The sequence below is a fragment of the Ursus arctos genome, unplaced genomic scaffold (genome assembly GCF_023065955.2).
Source record: "Ursus arctos isolate Adak ecotype North America unplaced genomic scaffold, UrsArc2.0 scaffold_24, whole genome shotgun sequence".
Classification (NCBI taxonomy): domain Eukaryota; kingdom Metazoa; phylum Chordata; class Mammalia; order Carnivora; family Ursidae; genus Ursus; species Ursus arctos.
The window spans coordinates 34,984,101-35,005,207 of NW_026622919.1; the positions used below are offsets into that span (position 1 = coordinate 34,984,101).

A 21,107-nucleotide genomic window follows, 5' to 3' on the forward strand; every position below is an offset into this window, starting at 1 on the left:
GGTATGATTCCTCCTGAGGTAAATTCCCCTCCAGCCACGAACCGTGAAATCAAACAGATTAGGTACTTCCGAAACACAGTGGGGGGAAGGCACAGGACAGACATTACCATTCCAAAAGAACTAGAGAAAGAAGGGGTGACCGGTCCCAAGCTAATCCAAAGCCCAAAAGGCAAACATTAAATCTTAAGGTTGAGAACCGTCTTTAACTTGATGTTCTGCCACCTGCCAGGCACACTGAGTGGGGGTCTTGTCTTTCAGACACACTGGACCCCCTGGGGTCTACCTGCCCCCATGGCTTTGCTGGACACAGTCCACACAGCAGCTCTCCTGGGCTAGAATAAAGTGTCAGCAGCACTACCGTGGAGTCTTCAGGAGGGGCCCCACCCCACGGCTCTGCTGGGCAAGGGTCTGGTGCTTTGGGTGGGCTCATTATCTGGCCTATTAAAACCCAGGCAATGTGGGCCCCCCAGCCCCCAGCCTTTTGCAACTGAGGTGGCTCTCATGATCTCTGAATTGCCTTTGGGGTCCTTCTTCCCTTGTCTTTCTTTTTTTTTTCCCCAGTAGGCTGTATGCCCGGCGTGGGGCTCAAACTCATGACCCCTAGATCTAGAGTCACATGCTCTACCAACTCGGCCAGGCGCCCCAATCTTCTCCCTTGTCTTACAGAAAAGAGCGTGTTAGAAGCTGAGTAGTTCTAGGATCCCCTCCTGTAAAGTCTAAGTCCAACAATCTTCCTCCTTTGCTTCCAGTCTCCTTCCCCTGAAGTCCGCGCATTATGCTTACGCTAATTTCCGTATCAAAGGGTCCCTGGCCCTACCCTTGCGTTTTCTTCAGAACATCCTTCCTCATTTTTTGCAATAGGGATATGGAGCATTTTTCAAACTTTACATTTCTGCTTCCCTTTTCACAATTCTCCCTTTCAAGTCCTTTTTCTCTTCTCACATTTTACTATAAAAATTCAGGAGAAGCCAAGCTGCACCTTCAATACTTTGCTTAGAAACAGCTTTATTGCTCCCAAGTTCTACCTCCCACAAAATACTGGAACATGAACGCAATTCAGCCAAGTTCTTTGCCACTTTTTAACAAGGATCACCCTTCCTCGAATTTCCCATAACACATTCCTCATTTCTGTTGGAAGCACCGTCAGAATGACCATATTTCTATCAGCATTCAGTTGGCCGTCACTTATGATTCTCCAAGAAGACGGAGGCTTTCTCTACAGCTCTCTTCCTCTTCTGAGCCCTCACCCAAATCACATGTAAGGTCTGTCCATGGCAATGTAGGCTTTTTCTCCAAACCTCCAAACTCTTCCAAAGCCACTTCTACGTTTTTAGGTTTGTTACAGCTCCTCACTCCTGGTATCATTTTTTTTTTATTTTGGCTTTATTGAGGCATAATTGACATACATAATTGTAAGATATTTGAAGTGTATACTGTGGTGATTTGCTACACAGGTGCATTGTGAAAGGATTCTTTCCATTTACTCAACACTGTGTGTGTGTGTGTGTGTGTGTGTGTGTGTGAGAGAGAGAGAGAGAGAGAGAGAACACAATTCCTGCCGTCTTATATTTCCATTATATGATACAGCGTTATCAACTGTAGTCCCCATGTTGTACGCTAGATCCTCGGACCTTATTCATCTTATAGCTGCAAGTTCGTACTCTTTTCCCAAACCCTTTCGCCCCAACCCCCACCAAGCCCCTGGCAATCACTTTTTCCCTCTATTTGTATGAATTTGAGGGTTTTGTGGTTTTTTTTTTTTATATTATTATTCCACATACAAGTGATACCATACAGTATTTGTCTTTCTCTGTTTGGCTTCTTTTTTTTTTTTTTTTTTTAAAGATTTTATTTATTTATTTGACAGAGGCAGAGACAGCCAGTGAGAGAGGGAACACAAGCAGGGGGAGTGGGAGAGGAAGAAGCAGGCTCATAGCAGAGGAGCCTGATGTGGGGCTCGATCCCAGGACTCTGGGATCGCCCTGAGCCGAAGGCAGACGCTTTAACCGCTGTGCCACCCAGGCGCCCCTGTTTGGCTTCTTTTACATAGGATAATGTCCTTAAAGTCCACCCGTGTTGTCACAAATGGCAGGATTCCCTTCTTTCTCGTGGCTGAGTGGGGTTCCTTTATATATGTGTGCATCTCACATCTTCATTATCCATTCGTCTGCTGATGGACACTTAGCTTGTTTCCATATGGTGGCTATTGTGAATAATTCTGTAATGTGGGAGTACAGATATCAACATTGTTTTCATTTTCTTTTCTTTTTTTATAATAATTTTTTATTATGTTATGTTAGTCACCATACAGTATATCCTTAGTTTTTGATGTAATGTTCCATGATTCATTATTTGCGTATAACACCCAGTGCACCATGCAATATGTGCCCTCCTTACTACCCATCACCAGCCTATCCCATTCCCCCACCCCCCTCCCTTCTGAAGCCCTCAGTTTGTTTCCCAGAGTCCACAGTTTTTCGTGGTTCATTCTCCCTTCTGTTTACCCCCCCTTCATTCTTCCCTTCCTTCTCCTACCAATCTTCCTGCTATTTCTTATGTTCTATAAATGAGTGAAACCATATGATAATTGTCTTTCTCTGCTTGACTTATTTCACTTAGCATAATCTCCTCCAGTCCCATCCATGTTGCTGCAAATGTGGGGTAATTGTTCTTTCTGATGGCTGAGTAATATTCCATTGTATATATGGACCACATCTTCTTTATCCATTTGTCTGTTGAAGGGCATCTCGGCTCCTTCCACAGTTTAGCTATTGTGGACAATGCTGCTATGAACATATTGCCCTTCTCTTCACTACAGCTGTATCTTTGGGGTAAATACCCAGTAGTGCAATTGCTGGATCATAGGGTAGCTCTATTTTTAACTTTTTAAGGGACCTCCACACTGTTTTCCAAAATGGCTGTACCAACTTGCAGTCCCACCAACAGTGTAAGAGGGATCCCCTTTCTCCACATTCTCTCCAACAATTGTTTCTTGCCTTGACAATTTTTGCCATTCTGTCGTAAGGTGGTATCTCAATGTGGCTTTGATTTGAATTTCCCTGATGGCTAATGATTTTGAACATTTTTTCATGTGTCTGTTAGCCATTTGTATGTCTTCATTGGAAAAGTGTCTGTTCTGGGGCGCCTGGGTGGCTCAGTTGTTAAGCGTCTGCCTTCGGCTCAGGGCATGATCCTGGCGTTCTGGGATCGAGCCCCACATCGGGCTCCTCTGCTATGAGCCTGCTTCTTCCTCTCCCACTCCCCCTGCTTGTGTTCCCTCTCTCGCTGGCTGTCTCTCTCTGTCAAATAAATAAATAAAATCTTTAAAAAAAAAAAAAGAAAAGAAAAGTGTCTGTTCATATCTGCTGCCCGTTTTTTGATTTATTTCTCATGTATTGAGTTTTTCTTTGGCTGTATACCCAGAAGTGGGATTTCTGGATCACATGGTAGTTCTATTTTTAAATCTTTAAAGAAACCGCATACTATTTTCCATAGTGGCTGCACCAATTTACATTCCCACCAACAGTGCACAAGTTTTTCTTTCTTTCACATTCTCCCGCAACACTTGTTATCTCTTGTCTTTGATGTTAGCCATTCTGACCGGCGTGAGGTGATATCTCCTTGTGGTTTTGATTTGCGTTTTCCCTGATGATGAATGGTGAACACGTTTTCATGTACTTGTTGGCCATTTGTTGGTCATCTTTGGAAAAATGTCTATTCAGTTCCTCTTCTTTTAATCAGATGGTTTATTTTGCTGGGGGTTGTTATGAGTTCTTTATATATTTAGGATATTAACCCTTTATCAGATAGATGGTTTGCAAATATTTTCTCCCATAGGTTGCCTTTTCATTCATTCTGTTGGTGGTTTACTTTGCTGTGCAGAAGCTTTTTAGTTTAATGTAGTACCACTTGTTTATTTTTGCTTTTGTTGCCTTTGCTTTTGGTGTAAAATTCAAAAAATCATTGTCAAGACTGATGTCAAGGAGTTTAGCCCTTACGTTTTCTTCTAGGAGTTTATGGTTTCAGGTTTTACATACAAGTTTCTAATCCATTTTGAGTTGATTTTTTTTGTTGGTATAAAGGTCTGGTTTCATTCTTTTGCATGTGGCTGTCCAGTTTTCCCAACAGTATTTATTGAAGCAACTATCATTTTCCCCTTGTATATTCTGGGTTCCTTTGTTGTAAACTAATTGACCTTACATGCCTGGGGTTATTTCTGGGTTCTCTATTCTGTTCTATTGATCTGTGTGTCTGTTTTTATGCCAATACCATGACGTTTTGATGACTATAGCTTTGTAATATAGTTTGAAATCAGGAAGTGTGATGCCTCTAGCTTCATTCTTCTTTTTCAGTATTACTTTGGCTATATGGGGTCTCCTGTGGTTCCATGCAAATTTTAGAATTATTACTTCTAGGGGCGCCTGGGTAGCGCAGTCGTTAAAGCGTCTGCCTTCGGCTCAGGGCGTGATCCTGGCGTTCCGGGATCGAGTCCCACATCAGGCTCCTCCGCTGGGAGCCTGCTTCTTCCTCTCCCACTCCCCCTGCTTGTGTTCCCTCTCTCGCTGGCTGTCTCTGTCAAATAAATAAATAAATAAATCTTTAAAAAAAAAAAAAAAAGAATTATTACTTCTAGTTCTATGAAACATGTCATTTTGGTAGAATATTTTGATAGGGATTGCACTGAATCTGTAGATTGGGTAGTATGGATATTTTAACAATACTAATTTTTCTAGTCTGTGAACATAGAGTATTTTTCCATTTATTTGTGTCTTCTTCAATTTATTTCATCAGTGTCTTATAGTTTTCAGCGTATGGATCTTTTTCCTTGGTAAAATTTGTTCCTAGGTTTTTCTTTTTTTTAATTCACTCACAAATGGGATTTTCTTAATTTCTCTAATAGTTTATTATTGTATAGAAATGCAACTGATTTTTGTGTATTGATTTTTGTATCCTACAACTTTACTGAACTCATTATTCTAATAATTTTTTGGTTGCATCTTTAGGGAGATATATATAATATATTTAATTTTTGCTTTGACATGATACATATATGATATATAGATATATCAGTGATATGATAGTGATATATATATCATAGTGTTTTACTTCTTCCTTTCCAATTTATATGCATTTTCTTTCTTGCCTCATTGCTCTGGCTAGGACTTCCAGTACTACATTGAATAGAAGTGGCAAGAATGGGCATCCTTATCTTTTTTTCTGATCCTTTATCTTTTTTCTGATCTTCGATCGTAGAAGAAAAGCTTTTAGCTTTACATCGTTGAGTTTGGTATTGCTGTGGGTTTGTCATATTGGTCCTCTGTTATGTGGAGGTACATTCCCTCTATATAGCCACCTGCTTCCACATGTTTAGGTTTGTTACGGTACCATTGTGGTCCGAGTTTTTGGTCTTAGTCCATTTGGACTGCCACAACAAAATGGAAGTCTGAGACTAGAATGCCAGCACGGTCAGGTGCGGGCTCTCTCCTGGGGTCCCCGACTTCATGTTGTATTTTCACATGATGAAAAAGGGAAGGGATCTGTCTGGATCCTCTTAGAAGGCACTAATCCTGTTCATGAAGGGTGCACCCTTATGACTCAAGCACCACCCAAACCCCCACCTTCTAATATATCACTGTCGGGGGCTAGGATTTCAACACATCAATTTTGGGGGACCTTCAGACCATAGCAGTCCTCAGTGACACTTTTGCATTGTGTCCATGTAACTAGTGTCTGAAGACAATCCCTAGATTTCTGCTCAGGTAAGGGGGACGGTTCTCTGAAAGCTTTGAGGAAGATACTCCAGAGCGATGAGAGACCCTGTATCTTGTGAGCACAAGGAAGGGGTAGAGCATGGAGAACCCTAACATATATTGAGAATTTGCTGTGATGTCCGTCGCTTGATTTGTGTTAACTAACAAGGCAATTTTCCAAAAGCCCCTTTGAGTTCTTTGTTATTATCCATATTTCACAAATTAAGGATGCACGAACTTTTCCAAAGAATAGGAATGAGGGACCAGATATTTGAAACCAGCTCAGGCTTATTCCAAAGTCTGTGCTCTTTTACGTGGCCTGAAAATACCCACCCGTGTTAGCATGGACAAGAGTGTTCTGTTAGCTTTTTCTCAAGTTAGGGCCTGGGTGTCTTTAGTCCTTTCTGTCTCTCCTCACCCCCAATCCTTCCTGCTCACTCCAGATCAGTCGTCGATAAGAATGTTTGGGATTAGGCCCATCATTAAGCCACCTGTGAGCTCCAGTCTGTTTCCTCTTCTTATGGTGCCCAATGGGCAGAGCCCACTTGGTGGCTCCAGGTCCTCTCAGGGCTGAGACACCATTATCCTCTCCCACCCCATCCTCTTTGCACCCCTCCCCCAACCTCAGGGAATCTTGTTTTTGAAGATTTTGCCTACTCAAACACTGCATTTATGAAGATGTCCTGTTCCCATTACTTATTATCATTAACTGGAACTTCTGGCCAGCATGAGGTAGCCAGCACTACCTGGGGTGGCAAACTGTCATCAGAAAGACAGTGGCAGGGTGAGCCTCAGCTGAGGCACACCCAGGATTGCTGGAGTATTGAAAACAGCTGACAGTTGCTTATTATCTCTATGCCTCCTGGGGTGGCCTGGGCTTATTATCCTAGGTGACCCCCCCGGCTCACTGACATACACACATGGAGCTGGGCTTGAAGCTAGATTTCCTGGCACACAAGGCAGTGGTCTTTTCACTCAGGCTGCTTTCTAAACTTTTGTACCCTGTCTTCCCATGCCCCCAAACCACCAAATGTCTCCCACTCTCTCCAGGACCAATCTTCTTCCTTGGCCTAGCACTTAAAGGGATCCGTGATCGTCACCTGCTTGCTTTCAGATGTCATTGTCCTTCCTGCCCTAAAGCACTGCTGTGTTCCTCTCCCAACATTCCTCGCGTCCCTTGAGAACTTTGCAAATGTTGGTGCTCTGACTTGAGACCCCTTGCCTTCCTTTCCCTTCTGGAAACCACTCTCTACCGGGAGGCTTCGGCCCTTCATTGTCTGCACACTCATGTGGCTCTTACCACTTTCTGCCTCACTGTCTGGAGCAGGTGGGCTCAGCTTTCGGCTTTCCAGTGCTCAGCCAGGGAGCCAGCATTTGAGTTCCCCTCCCAGCTCGGTTCCTCTCTGGGCCTCTCGGCAAGCCTTGCACATTGGGTCCTCCCTGTGGTGGCAATTAGGCAGTTGTATTCATCACGATGGCCGTGTTTTTCAGCTGGGGAAATGTTGGCGGGCCTAGGACTAGAACACGGAATCCCTGCTGTTCTTATTATCCCGGTAATACCAGTGAAGGTTTTAAATTTTTCTTTTATTAAAAAGACTAATGAAAGTAATATCACTCCCTAACAGAAGAAAGCATTGTGTGTGTCAGGAAATTTCCCGGAGCAGAGTCTTTCCCCATTCTTCTTGCTGACCTTCCCCAGAACCACCAACAGGTGTGGGCTGAGAGCAAGGACAGCTTCAAGGTCCTATCTTGGGGTCTGCCTCTCATCTGCGTAGGGAGGAGGGAAGCAGGCCCAAGGCCTCTAAGGCCAACCAGGATTCCCTGCCCATGGAGGGCGGCAGCTGGTGGCAAAGAGTAGTAATTTCCCCTCGGATCTCCCTTCTTATTATTCTTTCTAAGAACATCTACCTTAGAGTGATTCAAATGGATATATATTTACAATATATTAATTATGTAGACATATAAAATATATTTAAAATAAAACATTTAGGAAAAACCACCCTCTGCTTTGCTAAACATCCCAGACAGCATACCAAGTTTAACAATCAGCATAGGTCAGTGTCTCCTTTCCCTACTGTCTTGTGGCTTCTACCTTTCTTTGCAAATGTTTAGGGATTGGTGTTTGCTCTTTGCTTCAACCACATGGATTTATAGAGAGAAACTGAGGCAGAGGGTTGAAGGCACACAAGCATGAGATTCCTGCCCCTAGTGCCTTTTTGTGCCCAAAGTTAGGGTTCAAAATCCATTAAGCAGCTAAATTATTCAGAGAATCCATAACCTTTCCATAAAACTGGCTTGAGGTGAGCTCTGAAAATGGTTCACTCTTCACTTGACCCAGAAAATTCCACAAAATCATGCAAACCTTTTAAGACCACCCCTGAAACTGCCAGGCCAGCAAGGGTGTGTGGTCTGAAAAGCCCCGCAGTCTCTGAACGGTGTGACTTTGCAGAAGCCACGCATGCATGCTGGGCTGTCCCTCTAAGGGTTCAGCTTCAGCAGCCAAACAGGGGCTCACCCTACCACTGCCGAAAGCTCCCCTGCTCAGGGGAACACGAAAGAGGTCGCTGGGCACGGGTTGAAATGACAAACAGTGACTCTTCTACAAATGTGGAGGTTTATTTCAACAAAATGTGAAAAGAATACAATTTACTGATGCTCCTTGCTCATCAGGGTATGTGTCCCTCGAATTCTCAATGAGACCAGTGAAGGCTGCTTTGTGAACTAAGTGAATATGGCCATCTCAGCTCAGGCAAGTCTTGTCAATGCATCACTGATACTCCTCCGAGCTCAGTAACCTCACGTATGCAACGGGCTGGGGGAGTATCAGGTTGCTCACGTTCTATGGCTCTTCCTGGCTTCTCTGTAAGAAGAATCCCCGTCCGGGGGAGACCTGCAGGGAGGCACTCTGGGGACAGGGGGGTAGGCCATACAGACATCTAGAGAGGAACTCTGGTGAAGGGGGAGAGGTAAAACAAGTGTGACCCGCCCTGCCTCTGAAGAAATGCCAGGGCAAGCAGAGGGGTTTGTACCGCCTACAGGTATACGGAATCTTACTAATTACGGAAAAGAATAATCTGGTCCAAGACAAATCCAGTTTTTACTTAAGCTGATACCAGCAGTAGTGGATGCTTCTTTCTGGACTGAACGTTGTTCCCCACCCCTTCCTGCCCTCGTCGATGGTGCTGAACGCCTGCACTTCGCACCAGGGCAGCCTGGCCGAGGCGCCGAGCTCCCGAGAGCAGTCAGTGATGTATCCGGTGCCCATCTGCACAAGCGGTTCCCGGAGAAGGGAGGCGGGGCTCCTTGTGCGCGGACTATAGCGTTAAGGCTCAAAACTGTAGCTCGTACGAAAGTGTTCATACCACTGCACCGAAATGTCTTAGTGATTTATTTCCTCCTTGGTCATCAGTGACAAATGCAATTAGCTGCACCGTAAGACCCGGACGGTCCACCAGCCGCTCTCGCTTTAGGAACACCGACGGGGGAATGCGCACGCTCTCTCCTCCTTGAGTAATAAACTCCCTCCACCACTGGTGAGGAGGCCCCTGCCGCTGGCCAGGGAGGGACCGGTGAGCCCGGAAGACAGCAGCACCACGACGGAGTTGTAGGTCAGCTTAAGGTCACGTGGATTCTGTGTTCCCGGGAAGCCTGCTCACACGGGGAAGGCCGGCTCCTGGTGCTGAGAGCAGAGACGTCAGCAGGGTTCCTTTCAGCAGCTGTGGGGAGACCAGCCGTACCGCTGCTAGGAGAGTCACCCTGGAAATAGAGCGGAGTGACTCTGTAGGCACTAGTGACCTTTTATAACTATCAAAGCTCCAGGCTTCATAGTAAGTAGTAACCTTCCAAGTCCTAAAAAAGAGAGACTGTCGGGCCCACTCCCCCTGTGGCATGAAGTAACTACTTCCCATCAGCCACAGAAAGGGCCGCTCCCCCAGGCTCCTCTTCGGCCCCAGCTCAGGCTACTGCACTATGTGACTCCCAGCAGGTCAACAGCTGGTGAGCGGTGACATGCAAGGTAGGGTAGGCCAACCATCTTTCCATTTGCTCTAAGGGAATCAAACCCACAGTCGAGGCCCCTAAATCAACAACAGTGACTCGGTCTGCTTCCTGGATCATGGTTTTGCCCTCATCTTTGAGTTCCCACGGAGCTTGCAGATTTTATACTCCATGAAGAAGAGACAGGTACCTTGGTGTGAGTAAATTGGGAACTATTCCTCTCCAGCACCTAGTGCGTACCAGGCTGAACATGGAGGTAAAAAAAAAAAAAAGAAAGACTCGGGGCTTCCTCCTCGCCCTGGCCCTCGTCTGTTGCCGGCGGCCGCAGGCTCATGGGGCCAGGGGCGAGGGCGGGCTGCCGACTGCCTGACACCGCCGCCCATTTCCCTGGGCTGGGGCCGGGGAGCTGTCAGGCCAGGAGCAGCAGCCCTGCTTTTGTGTAGTGAGGCCTCATGGTACAGTCTTGTACCCTTCATTGCCTTCGCAGGTCCTGGCAGGGACAGAGGGCTGCAGTCCCAGACAAGGTAATAAATACTGAACGGGACAGGTGTGACCGCTGGGGGCTTTGTGATCCTATATCCCGGTACGTCATGCATAACCCGAAAACGTTCAAGGGGAAGCAAAATGCCACTTGGATTCCAGCGCTGGGTCTCCTGTGCCTTCTCAGTAGAGTGGTTTTGGCTATAAGAGGCAGCTCTAGCCCTTTTCTCCAGAGGCAGGGCGGGGATGGGCAGGAAGCCCTTTCTACGTTGAAGGGGAGTCCATGGTGGAGAGGATCCGCACGACTTCTGCTCGCTGCGTGGGTGAGATGTGCTGAGTCATGTGAACGATGGAGTCCATGGCAACCTCGGGATTGGCCTGTACCAAGCTGGAGAGAGGATTGCGGACGGTGAGGAAGAGAGAGCAGCAGCGTCTAGATGACGGGAGCTTAAGAACTGTCTGGGAGCATGCTGACAGAACCCACTGCAGCTTCCCCAGCCACCCCTCACCGGATTTGTCTTCCTACATGAAGAGTCGCCAGCAGCAAGGCAACTACGAGATGGACCTGACACGTTTCGCTACGCCAGAAAGTAAGGAATTAAAACAAAAACAAAGACGAAAACCCAAAAAAACCCCCTAATAAAAGCAGTGGGGGTGTGTCACAAAGAAAATGGAACCGGCACAAAGGTGTTCCTACTGGCTCAGTCTGGGACATTTTGGGCATTGAAGTGAGTGTAATAATGAATTGCAAATTATTAAAAAAATAGAAATTCATTATTGGTGTAGACTAATGAATACATACATGAATGGAGAAAGAAGACTTCATGCTTACAGGAGAACTGGAGTGGGGACTGTGGAGGACAGAGTTGGAAAGTTATCCTTTTGCAACCTCGCCGTAAAGGCCGGCTCAGACCAGAGCCCTCCACGGGTGCTGGATCTAGGCGGGAATCCTGCTGAGGAACAGGGTACCTGCGACGGCCCTCCAGTGTCTCCCCCCAGACTGACTGTTTATCGGGTGCAATGGGGGAGATCAGTAAGTAGCATCTTGACCAGGTGATTCTAACACCAGGAGGGGCAGATGACATCATGTCTCCAGATGTGGTACCCCCGTGAAGGCCACTTCAGGGATGTAATATTCCAGTGTAATATTAATCATGAGAAAACATCAGATGACAGCAAAACGAGCAATGTTCTACAAACGGTGGACTAGGTAAAAGCTTCCATCAGTGGTGGGGCGCCTGGGTAGCTCAGTCGGTTAAGTGTCCGACTCTTGACTTCGGCTCAGGTCATAAGATCAAGCCCCGCACTGCACTCAGCACAGAGTGTGCAGCCTGCTTGGTATTCTCTCTCTCCTTTCCCTCTCAAAAAAACCCCTATCAACGTTAAATTTACTAAAATTGCTCCTACTGTGGTTAGGTAAGAGCAAACACACTTTACTATCTGGGGCAAAGGGCCGTGATCCATGTCACTCATCCTCGGTAGGTTTATGGGAGGGTGTATCTATGGGAAAGCAAGCGCACTCCTCACAAGTGATAAAGCAAAGGGGGTAAACTGTAAATAATGGGTCCCCCTGAGTACAGATCTGTCTCCCGAACTGACATTTATGTCCCCAGCCGCCTCCACCACCCACTCGATGGAGAACACTGAAAACTCTTGGCTGTGGGAGGGGAGGAGCTGCTAGGCCGTGCTTTTCGCACAGAATCGTTCGTCCAGTCTGAGGATCACTTGGAGGTACCGGTCGGGCACAGTGAACTAGGCCTTCGTCTCGTGGAGATCCCTAAGTGCCCGAGGGACCAGGAGCGGAGAAACAACTGTGTTTCTGGGCTCTGTTTTTATCAGAGGGTCAACTACAGCGGTCTCAAACAGAAAACCCCACAAAGATCATAAGGCATCTTCTCACGATCTGTTCTTAAATCTTTGCTCCTTCCCAGGAAGCGAGCCCAGCTTCTCCTACAGAAATCCCCCGCTGTGGGTCTCACCTGCGGATCTGCTTCAGGACGTAGTCTCTGCTGATATACTTGATGTTTTCCTCGATTACTGAGCGAACACCATCTTCCTCGGTCAGCTGCTTCTCCAGCCACTCCACCAGATCCTTGTTATTGTCCCAAACGTAGGCCTGCAAACAGACAACTCTTGGTCAAACACCAGAGGCTAAGCCAGGCTGGACACCCTGATTGTTCACGGTTCTGCACGACTGCTGGCCTTGTAGTGGAAAGAGGCCTCAGGACAGGAGTGTCCTCATTCTCTTTTCTTTTTTTGGTACAAGATGCCTCTTGAAGCATCCACTTGGGCTCCTGGAGGCACCCAGGTTCACACTCTGACTTCAGTCCTATCACTGTAGGTCTCTACCTACTCCACAAAGGCTGACAGACTGGAACCAGCTGATGGGCTGGAGAGAAACAGTTAAAAGCCCGAATTGTTTAGTGCAGTGCTGATTGAGAGGCGCCTGCCTGGCTCACACAGTGGAGCACGTGACTCTTGATCTCGTGGTTGTGAGTGTGAGACCCACGTGGGTGTAGAGTTTACCTAAAAAATAGAAGTCAACGTGTGTTTAAAAAAACCTAAGGGGTGCCGGGGTGGCTCAGTCGTTGAGCATCCGACTCTTGATTTCTGCTCAGGTCATGATCTCGGGGTTGTGAGATCGAGCCTGGTGTCCAGCTCCATGCTCAGTGCAGAGCCTGCTTGAGATTCTCTCTCTCCCTCCCCCCTCCACCCCCTGCTTGCGTGTGCACTCTAAATATCTGTAAAAAAAATTCAAATGAAACGTTGTCTTTTCTGAGGAGGTGATCCACAATTCTTAAACTGTAAGTCTCTAGCCCCTGCCAGGCTGGCAGAGGACTTGCGCGGTTGGGGAAGCCTTGATGCTAGGGGAGAGCCACTAGGTCAGAAACCTACCCCCCATTTTACTGTCTGTGAGAATATTCCAAAGGGGTAAGGTGTCTGTAACCCTGAAAATCTCAACAAACCACCTTGTGCCTCCTTTTTTTCGAGATCATTTAGCTGAGTATTTCCTAGGTAGTTGACTACATAATAATTCAGGAGTGTGTTAGAAACCTAATAGCCTTCTCCTTGCTCTCTTCTCCTCTCATTTTCTTTACAAATCATTTAGGAATCGTTTTGTTAATGGTTTCCGGAAAACCAAGTACCACCATTAGGGCTCATTCATATTTATGTCATTTTGTTTGGGTAATTAAACACAAAGCTCGTCATTTAAAGGTGCGCTATCCTTCTCTGTTATCACTAACGAAGTCAAAGTCAGAATGACAATGAGTTTGGCGCTGTAATTTAATAGGTGGGTGCATTAGGGACTCTCAGAGGCTTTGAGGCTTGAGACGTGGCTCAGGAAACCTGTATACAAGCAAGGCGTCGGAGCCATGGCTGTCACTGCAGGAGCCAGGAGGCACAGAGGGAATGTCGTCTTCACCCCCCTCAAGGGCAGCATGCAGTCAGAAACAGCGCTGTGCGGTTTTCTAACTTTCTACTTCATGCCTTCAAAAGGAATGGCTTCTCGTAGACTCTCACTTCCACATCTCTCACTTAGCCGGTGAGTTAGCTGTGACCGCTTATTTATTACATCATGTGACTGGCTTCCACGTTTCTAAAAATTCTTAAGGAGCCCTTCACAGTGGAAGGATTAAGGAGCAGGGGATTAAGGGTCAGCAGTGTGCCCTTCCTCGTTCTTTAATGCAGTTCTTTTTCTGGCCCCCAACGTGCCCTCTGTTTGGGACAGCGGATACAAAGATCAGCTCTCCTAGCGAGGGTGTGATGGCCAAGCCAGTGTCAGCCCGAGCCTCGGTCAGGACTTCTGCTGCCATCTCTGAGGCAAAGGGCAGGGAAGTGTCTTGTTCGGAAGGAAAGGAGGTGCGTGGCCATGTCTTCCCCACACTGCAGTGGTCTTCTCTCCGGTATCCCCGGCGCCATGCGCCCCACATATGGACTGGATACATTGGGACTCTTACCCACTGCCGCCGAACTCGGACATCTCCAACTCTATCGTTGGTAATTTAGACTTCTCCATGGCTTGAGGACTTAGGCACAGGCCCTTACTTATGCAGATTTTGAGGGTTGGAAAAAATAAAACAGTGAATGCTTCTTGGGTTTCAGAATGGGAAACAAAACAAAACTAGATTTACCCAAGAATCCCAAAGCCTTTAGGAGAATATTTAATACTCTTATTAATCATTTTTAATCCGTTTGCTTTTAATTAAGAAACAGCATGATGCTTTCCTATCAACATATGCCAGGGAGCAGATTAATTGTGGCTTAAGATAACTCTCCTTGATTGGTGTAATGTATTAGCTAACGAGACGCCTGCTTCTAACGATGCTCAGACACTGCGCTGGAAAGCCAGCTACCCTCTAGAGAGAACTCTGCCTTCCCCTCCCGCAGCCACAGGATATGCCAGGTGTTGAAATTAACCATTTCAAAAGTTCCTAGACAGGAATTAAGGGCAACACGTATGAAAGATTTGCTGTTCGCTCTAAATACGACAACTGGACGACAACCACCAAGCCAAACCTCAGTCAAGCGTCCATCATGGCAGCGTATGCCAAGGCGATGGGGTCCCAAACCCTCGTCAATAGCATTTGCAGCAGGAACAAACAAACGTCAGCACCCACAGTGCCACAGGGTTTTCTTAACGGGCCTGGGAGGGTGTAGGGTACTGCAAGGCTCCCTTCTACGGAGTTAAGGAGGCTACAGTTCCCTACCTGCCCTCCGAGAACCAAGATGTAAGGCTCATCATCCCAGCCATCCAGAAGGACGGGCCAACCCTATTCCCAGAAAGGGAAGCCCTTATCATTTCCCTCCTTAACATTATGAAAACGTGGCTGATTATTTCCAGTGTGGATTTTAAAAGCAAGTGTGAAATGCTGGGCTGCTAATCTCATGACAGGCCTGGGCTCACGAGTCGCCTGCCTCACACTCATCCCAATCGAACATTTTAATACCAATAAAGTATTGATAATTAAACATCGCCACACTGGCCTTACAGTACCTGTTCAGCGGATGCTTTATCCTTCTCTGCATCAGTGGATAAGAATCTCGGGCACTACGCAGCCTCACTAATTGTACGTAGTAATTAGTCTATCGCACAAAATCTAAATGACCTGTTTAGAAAGTCTCCTTTCTAAGGATTGGATAGCTGTTAAGTCCTCCTTATTCAGTGTACAGGAGGACCAGAGAGTGACCAGGGCACAGTCTGATGAATCTGAGTCCTGATTACCATGCCCTGTAGATAACTCAACTGGGGAGCTTTCTGGAGATACCTCCGGCAGTGTGATTTTTTTTTTTTTTCTGAGGCTTTGGAGTAAAACAGCAAACAGCCATGTGGGCTGGGGTGGCCTGTGGACCCTGTCTCCTCAGAGCTACTCTGGTCTCAGCCCCACCCAGGGCCAAAAAAATGTTTCCCAGGTTCTGTCTTCCCTCCTCCTTCCCTGGCCCGAAATCAGAAGTTCGGTGCATGGGACTTGGCCAGGGGTAGCATGAGACCGGGCTTTGGGGACAGGGGAAATCAGACAAGCCCATCAATGGTGCTTTTTCCTCTGTCATCCTCCCAAGGGCCTCCACTGACCGACCATCTCGTTTGGAAATCCAGAGTAAGCGTGAGTGGGTGGTGAATGACCCGGATCACAAGACCGTATTACGGCACCCTAGCCTGTGGGTAAGTTAGAGCAAGCCACGTCAAAGGACACGTACTGAGACTCGACTGTGCTCACGGCTCCTGCCACAATCGTGAAGTCACACCTGTAGCTCTTAGTTCACCCTCTGATGTGTGCTGAGCTGAGCGAAGAGGAGCGAACAGGCGTCTTTTGAGTGTCTACTAAGTGCCAGGCACTGTGCTCCATACCTTCTTTATCGTGTCATTTAAAACTCACTCAACCCTGTGAAAGAAACGTCATCTCTGCTTTACACAGGAGGGGACGGAGGCTTAAATAAACACCATATCCAAGTCTGCAAGGCTGGGGTGTGCAACGTTTGTGAGATTCCAAGACCACGTTCTGCTCACGGCCCCACACAGAGTTCTCATCTCGGTTTCTACTCCTGGGGCTTGGGGGAAAATCAGTCTTTGAAATACCACATAACTCAGACTGTGGATCTAAGAATCGAGACCGAGAACCTACCCGCACAACAGACACGCACTGTGTTCCTATGACCCAATTTAAACCCCAGTTCTTGGTACTGTTTGCAGGGACCTGCAGTGATGCTTTGCCTCTCTCTGCAGCGAAGCCCTAGGCCATAAACCTTACTATTTCCTACAACAGGACTGTCCCAGTGGGTTCCGGTGGAGTCCCGTGACTCTCAGGAAGAGTCCTCTATGGGAAACAAAAGACTTGCCCTGCTAAGTTACATAACATCGCAGTGTCTTCAAATTTTCTGTCCCCAAATCTCTTTAGGATTAAGATTAAAAGACAGATTCTCTGGGACAAAAAAACACACCGCATGGCTCACAGATACCTATCGCTAAATGCCTTTCCCTGCCAGTAACCGCACTGAGGATCAGAAGGTTACTTCCCGGTGCAAAGCCAAGGTCTGGACTTGGCCGGTATTTGCACCTGAGACACAGTGCACAATATCTATCACTGTTTGAAGAACCAATGGTGGGGGGGATGACATTTTTAAGGTTTTAAGCCATTCCCAAATACGGAGCCGATTCTGTGTCAGCCCTTCCCAGGCAGCAGAGACGGCGTTTCAACTGTGCAACACTTTCTTCTCTCAAGGGCGCTCCAGATTTTATCACCCACCCCACACTAAACTAGGTCCTGCTGAGGCTGCAGAATATGGAAGGAGGTTTCAAAGCCACATCGCAGCATCGCCGCCCGCCCTTTCTCTCCTCAGCTGTCGTCCCGTAGTACGGAGCTCAAGAGAATGTGGTCTTTTGTAGGCAGGAGGGAGGGAATAGCCTTAGTTCCTGGGTACGGTTGGTTCCCAGCACCTCGGGCGGCGGCCTCCTGCCTGTGGGGCCGGGGTTGTCTCCTGCACTCGATTTCCAGCTGGAGTCTGTGCACACACAGCCCACTGTTCTCTCCACCTCGACGACACGGCAAGGACTGGCTTCTCCGGATGCACCGTCCCCTGGATACAGGATGCTAAGGAACTGAAGGGCCTATTCACTCACTTCATGCTCGGAGGGAAGCTATTCCTTCTCCTCATCCTTGTGCTTACTGAGGCCATGCACGTCCATTACTGACTAATGTGGTAGGGAGGCGGTGCGGGCCTCTCCTGGCCACACACACACACTCCATTTACCTAGCCGGCCACTCTGAACTGGAGAACAACCTCTTATTTTACACTTGCGTGACTTTCAATGCCAACTTCCACTAGGAGCTGCCAGTAGCCACTGACAAAATTGTCTCACTCAATTATGATGCCACAGACTGACCTTAACCTGAACCAGATGTCACATAAGGCTGCGCTTGCCTGCTGCACATCTGAAATATTTATCTAAAAAAGCTTTTCAGTCGTAAAGAAATGGGTAGGCTTAACAGAGGTGAATCTTAGAAGCACCCAGATTCACTGGCTTTAACAATGACGGCAAATCTTGGGAGTTCCTCCCTGAGAACAGTCCGCAGAGACGTCAAGCAACACTTCGCAAGAAGAGGCTGAAGGGACCGCCCTCCCTCAGTACGCTAACCCATGAGGCACCAAATGTTCCGATCAAAACAGCTATCAGGAAAAGACACTTTCGGCACATACACCAATATCCTGATAAATGGATATATGACCTGTATGATTTACTTTTAACTCATATAATAACTATGAATGAAGGTCAATTTCTTTTTCTTAGTAAAAGTAAATAGAGAAAAGTTCTAACTCTTTCTTCTCATCCTCCCATAGACTGTCTTGTGCAGCCCACAATTCCAGGGGCAAATACTGGTGTCTGGTCAACCTGGGCTCAGACCCGCCCATCCCAGTCCTGGGGCAAGAGCACCAGGGACACTTTCTCAGTGGGGGCACTGGTCCAAGCCCTGCGTCCTCTCCATGAGATCATCCCAAGAAGATGTGGGATTCTTGGTTCCCTGCAGACAGGGTGGACACTTCCTTCCAGCTCAGATTTGAAATCAGAAGATCTGTAGTTGAAGCCCCAGCATCTTCCTGCCCACATAACCATCACCTCTGATTAGGCTTCTTGCTCCTGACTCCTGCAGTTCCACCCCCCAGCCAGCCTCCCAAGTGGCCTTCCTACAACACAAATCAGAGTATGTCACTCTGCTGCTTTAAATACTTCAGTGGCTCCCCGCAGACTGCAGTCCAAACCCTCAACACACCTTCCATGGCCCCGCACGATCCCAGTCTCTTGGGATCTCTTGCCATCTTGAAATATTTGCAGTGCTTTGGATGCATGACACTCTTGCTATCAGGCCCTGAAACATGCCATTCCTTCTTCCTGGAACGTTCCTCCTACCTTCCCCCCACCCCTCACCCCCATCCCAACCTTTTCTTCTGGTTCATTCCTACTTTGTTTTCAGGTCTGCTGAGACACCACTTCTAGAAGTCCTCGACTCTCCTTCCCACAGAGGGGCTCCGGTGTCCTCCTCTGTGCTCCATGATGTCCTGGGTTTGCTATGTGTAATATCGGCCACACTGTTGTACATGACCTCTTGGCCAATCCATCTCCCCCTTGAGATGATGGGCTCTGTGTCAATAGGAAGAGCATCTGCCTCTTTCACTTTCCAGGGCTAATGCAGTATCTGGTACATAGTAAGTCTTCAAAAAGGTTTGCTGAATGACAGAATGAGCAGCAAAAAATGTCCTATGACCTCTTCTAACAAGCCACTGTGACATGTCACTGTGTGGAGAGGAAACAGGGCTTAGGCCTGTAGGCTTCCCTTTCACTTCTGCCTCTAGGGGCCTGAGGATTCTCGGGTGGGGTAAGGAGCAGAGCACGAAGGCTCTTCTGAGGGCACCCACCTACCTTCACAGTTCCTTCCACTTCTACAAACCAACGCCGTAACATGGCCTGAATCTGGCCATCGGTCAGCTCTGGGTTGGCATTGTGGATTTTCTTTTTGACCAGGTCCTCCAGCAGGAGACGCCTCAGCCGCCAGTAGAAGAAGGTACGGGATGTTTTCCAGTCCAGGATATCCTACGTACAGACAAGAATAAGCCTAGTCACCTCAGCCCTAATCCTTGCCCAGTGCCCAGTCCACAGGGAACTCCACCGGCACAAAACCCTGATCACTAGCAAGCCCCGTAGAGACATAACAGCTGGCCGGGACTCTAGCTCCTGCCGCTGTCTCCCCAGTTCGGAGCTACAGCCCCCTGTCCAGAGTACTGCGCACGGCAACAGGCCTCGTTAATGTGAGCCCCACCCATGGCTGAGATGTTCTGGGGAGGAGGCTGTGAACCTCCAGATAATGAGACAATACGGACCTGGTTTGGAGCAGAATGGCTCGAACAACCTGCACACGGATCAAATGTGAACTGCCTGCTGCGGGAACCCTGACACTGGGTCCACAGCCTGAGGACCGCTGGGGAAGCTGTCCCCAGTGGAGCCACATGAGACTCAGTTTCCCACCAGTAAAATGGAGCCTGCCTTCTGAGGAGTCCATGGTCATGTAAATCAGAAATTGTTTTGGGGTGATAACAGATACACGAAAAAGGGAAAAGTCTCTCCAAAAAAAAAAAGGAAACGGTTTGATCTGCACAAGTTGTTTCAATCCAACCCTAACAGTTCCCTGCTTGTGAGCCTATGTGCACGAGACATACACTCGCTTGCTTGCTCGCGGGTCTCTGACAAGTCAGGAGAAGTGGCAACCACTGTACTTACGTTAATAACACCCTTCTCCTGCATCCGGCCTGGTGTGTCGTGCAAGTCAGCAAACTGCACGGCTACCTGATGGTAAATGGGAATTAGGAATTCCTCCCGCTCCTTCAACTTGTTCTCCAGCTCCTTCCGCTCAGCTGGGCTTAGCTCTGGGGTGCCTGCAATTAAATAAACCTGCCCGTCACACTGTGTGGTGACCAGGAATCTCTCTGCACAGAAGCAGCCATAGTCACAGGAAGCTCAAAAACACTGCCCCGCTCTCTGTGGCCTGGCTCTCCATTGTGTTTACCACCTCTTTGCTGAATAACAGAACTCTGTGAGATGCCAGACTGGTCCTTATCTTGCCATGGGGAGCCCACATGTCCTCCTCTCCCTGTGGAGGTCACAACTGTAAAAGCAGCCATGGGAGTCCCTCTCCCCAGGTCTTTCTCTGAGCAGGTGCAAACAACGGCCTAGGGGCCTGTGTCTCTCATTGTCTCACTGACTGACAGCCAGGCCCCTCCTTCCCCGTGCAAGACACCATGCCCGTGCCTGACTGACCAGCATTAGAGCAGCTGGACTATTCTGCATGTGCGACAGGGGAGGGGGGCAGTCGCTATGCCTCCAGGCCCAGACCAGCAGCCCCTTCTCCCATGTCCACACAAGTCTCCCGCCGGAGGACTCCTACAGTTGCAAGCTGCTGTTACTCCACAGCTGCTAATCTCAGGTTTGAAAACTCTTAACCTGAAATCAGAACAGACTCTAATTACAGCCAGATCTGTGTGTCTTATGCCAGCTCAACAGATGGGATTAGCCAGCTTCCTAGTCTACACCTGGGCCGCTACTGCCAGAGCCAACCCCTGACCAGAGTGATAAAGACATTCTAGTTCTTGGGCTAAAAGTGAAGCAAGAGGGGAAAAGAGAATGAATGGCAGTCCACAAATCCTATTTGGATCACTGAGCTTCTAAGCACACAGTACCCTCACTCAACAGATTCCTGTAAAGAATCTACAGTTCTTTGTAACAGGGAGGACCCCCCTCCCCCACCTTCAGTCAGTCGTGTCCCAGTAGAGGTGCTGCTATGTTATGCTTTTCTTCCTAATTACTCCCAGAATAGGACTTGTAATCAATACTGA

General features: G+C 47.8%; 1 protein-coding gene across 14 annotated transcripts in view; it reads right to left on the reverse strand.

Annotated features, from left to right (window-relative positions):
- Window positions 1–21,107, reverse strand: part of ACACA (acetyl-CoA carboxylase alpha) — a 280,386-nt gene that overhangs the window by 16,084 nt on the left and 243,195 nt on the right. For 13 of the 14 annotated variants that reach the window (XM_026517535.4, XM_048223482.2, XM_044390787.3 and 10 more), the window contains 4 exons: window positions 19,996–20,150; window positions 19,141–19,311; window positions 12,206–12,342; window positions 8,346–10,614 (listed from right to left, as the gene is read on the reverse strand). In XM_026517535.4, coding sequence (XP_026373320.1) covers window positions 10,491–10,614; window positions 12,206–12,342; window positions 19,141–19,311; window positions 19,996–20,150 — 587 coding nt within the window. In that variant the 3' untranslated portion in view covers window positions 8,346–10,490. Of the gene's footprint in view, window positions 1–8,345; window positions 10,615–12,205; window positions 12,343–19,140; window positions 19,312–19,995; window positions 20,151–21,107 lie in introns of those variants that run through there. The other variant, XM_057317769.1, reaches the window with a different exon arrangement.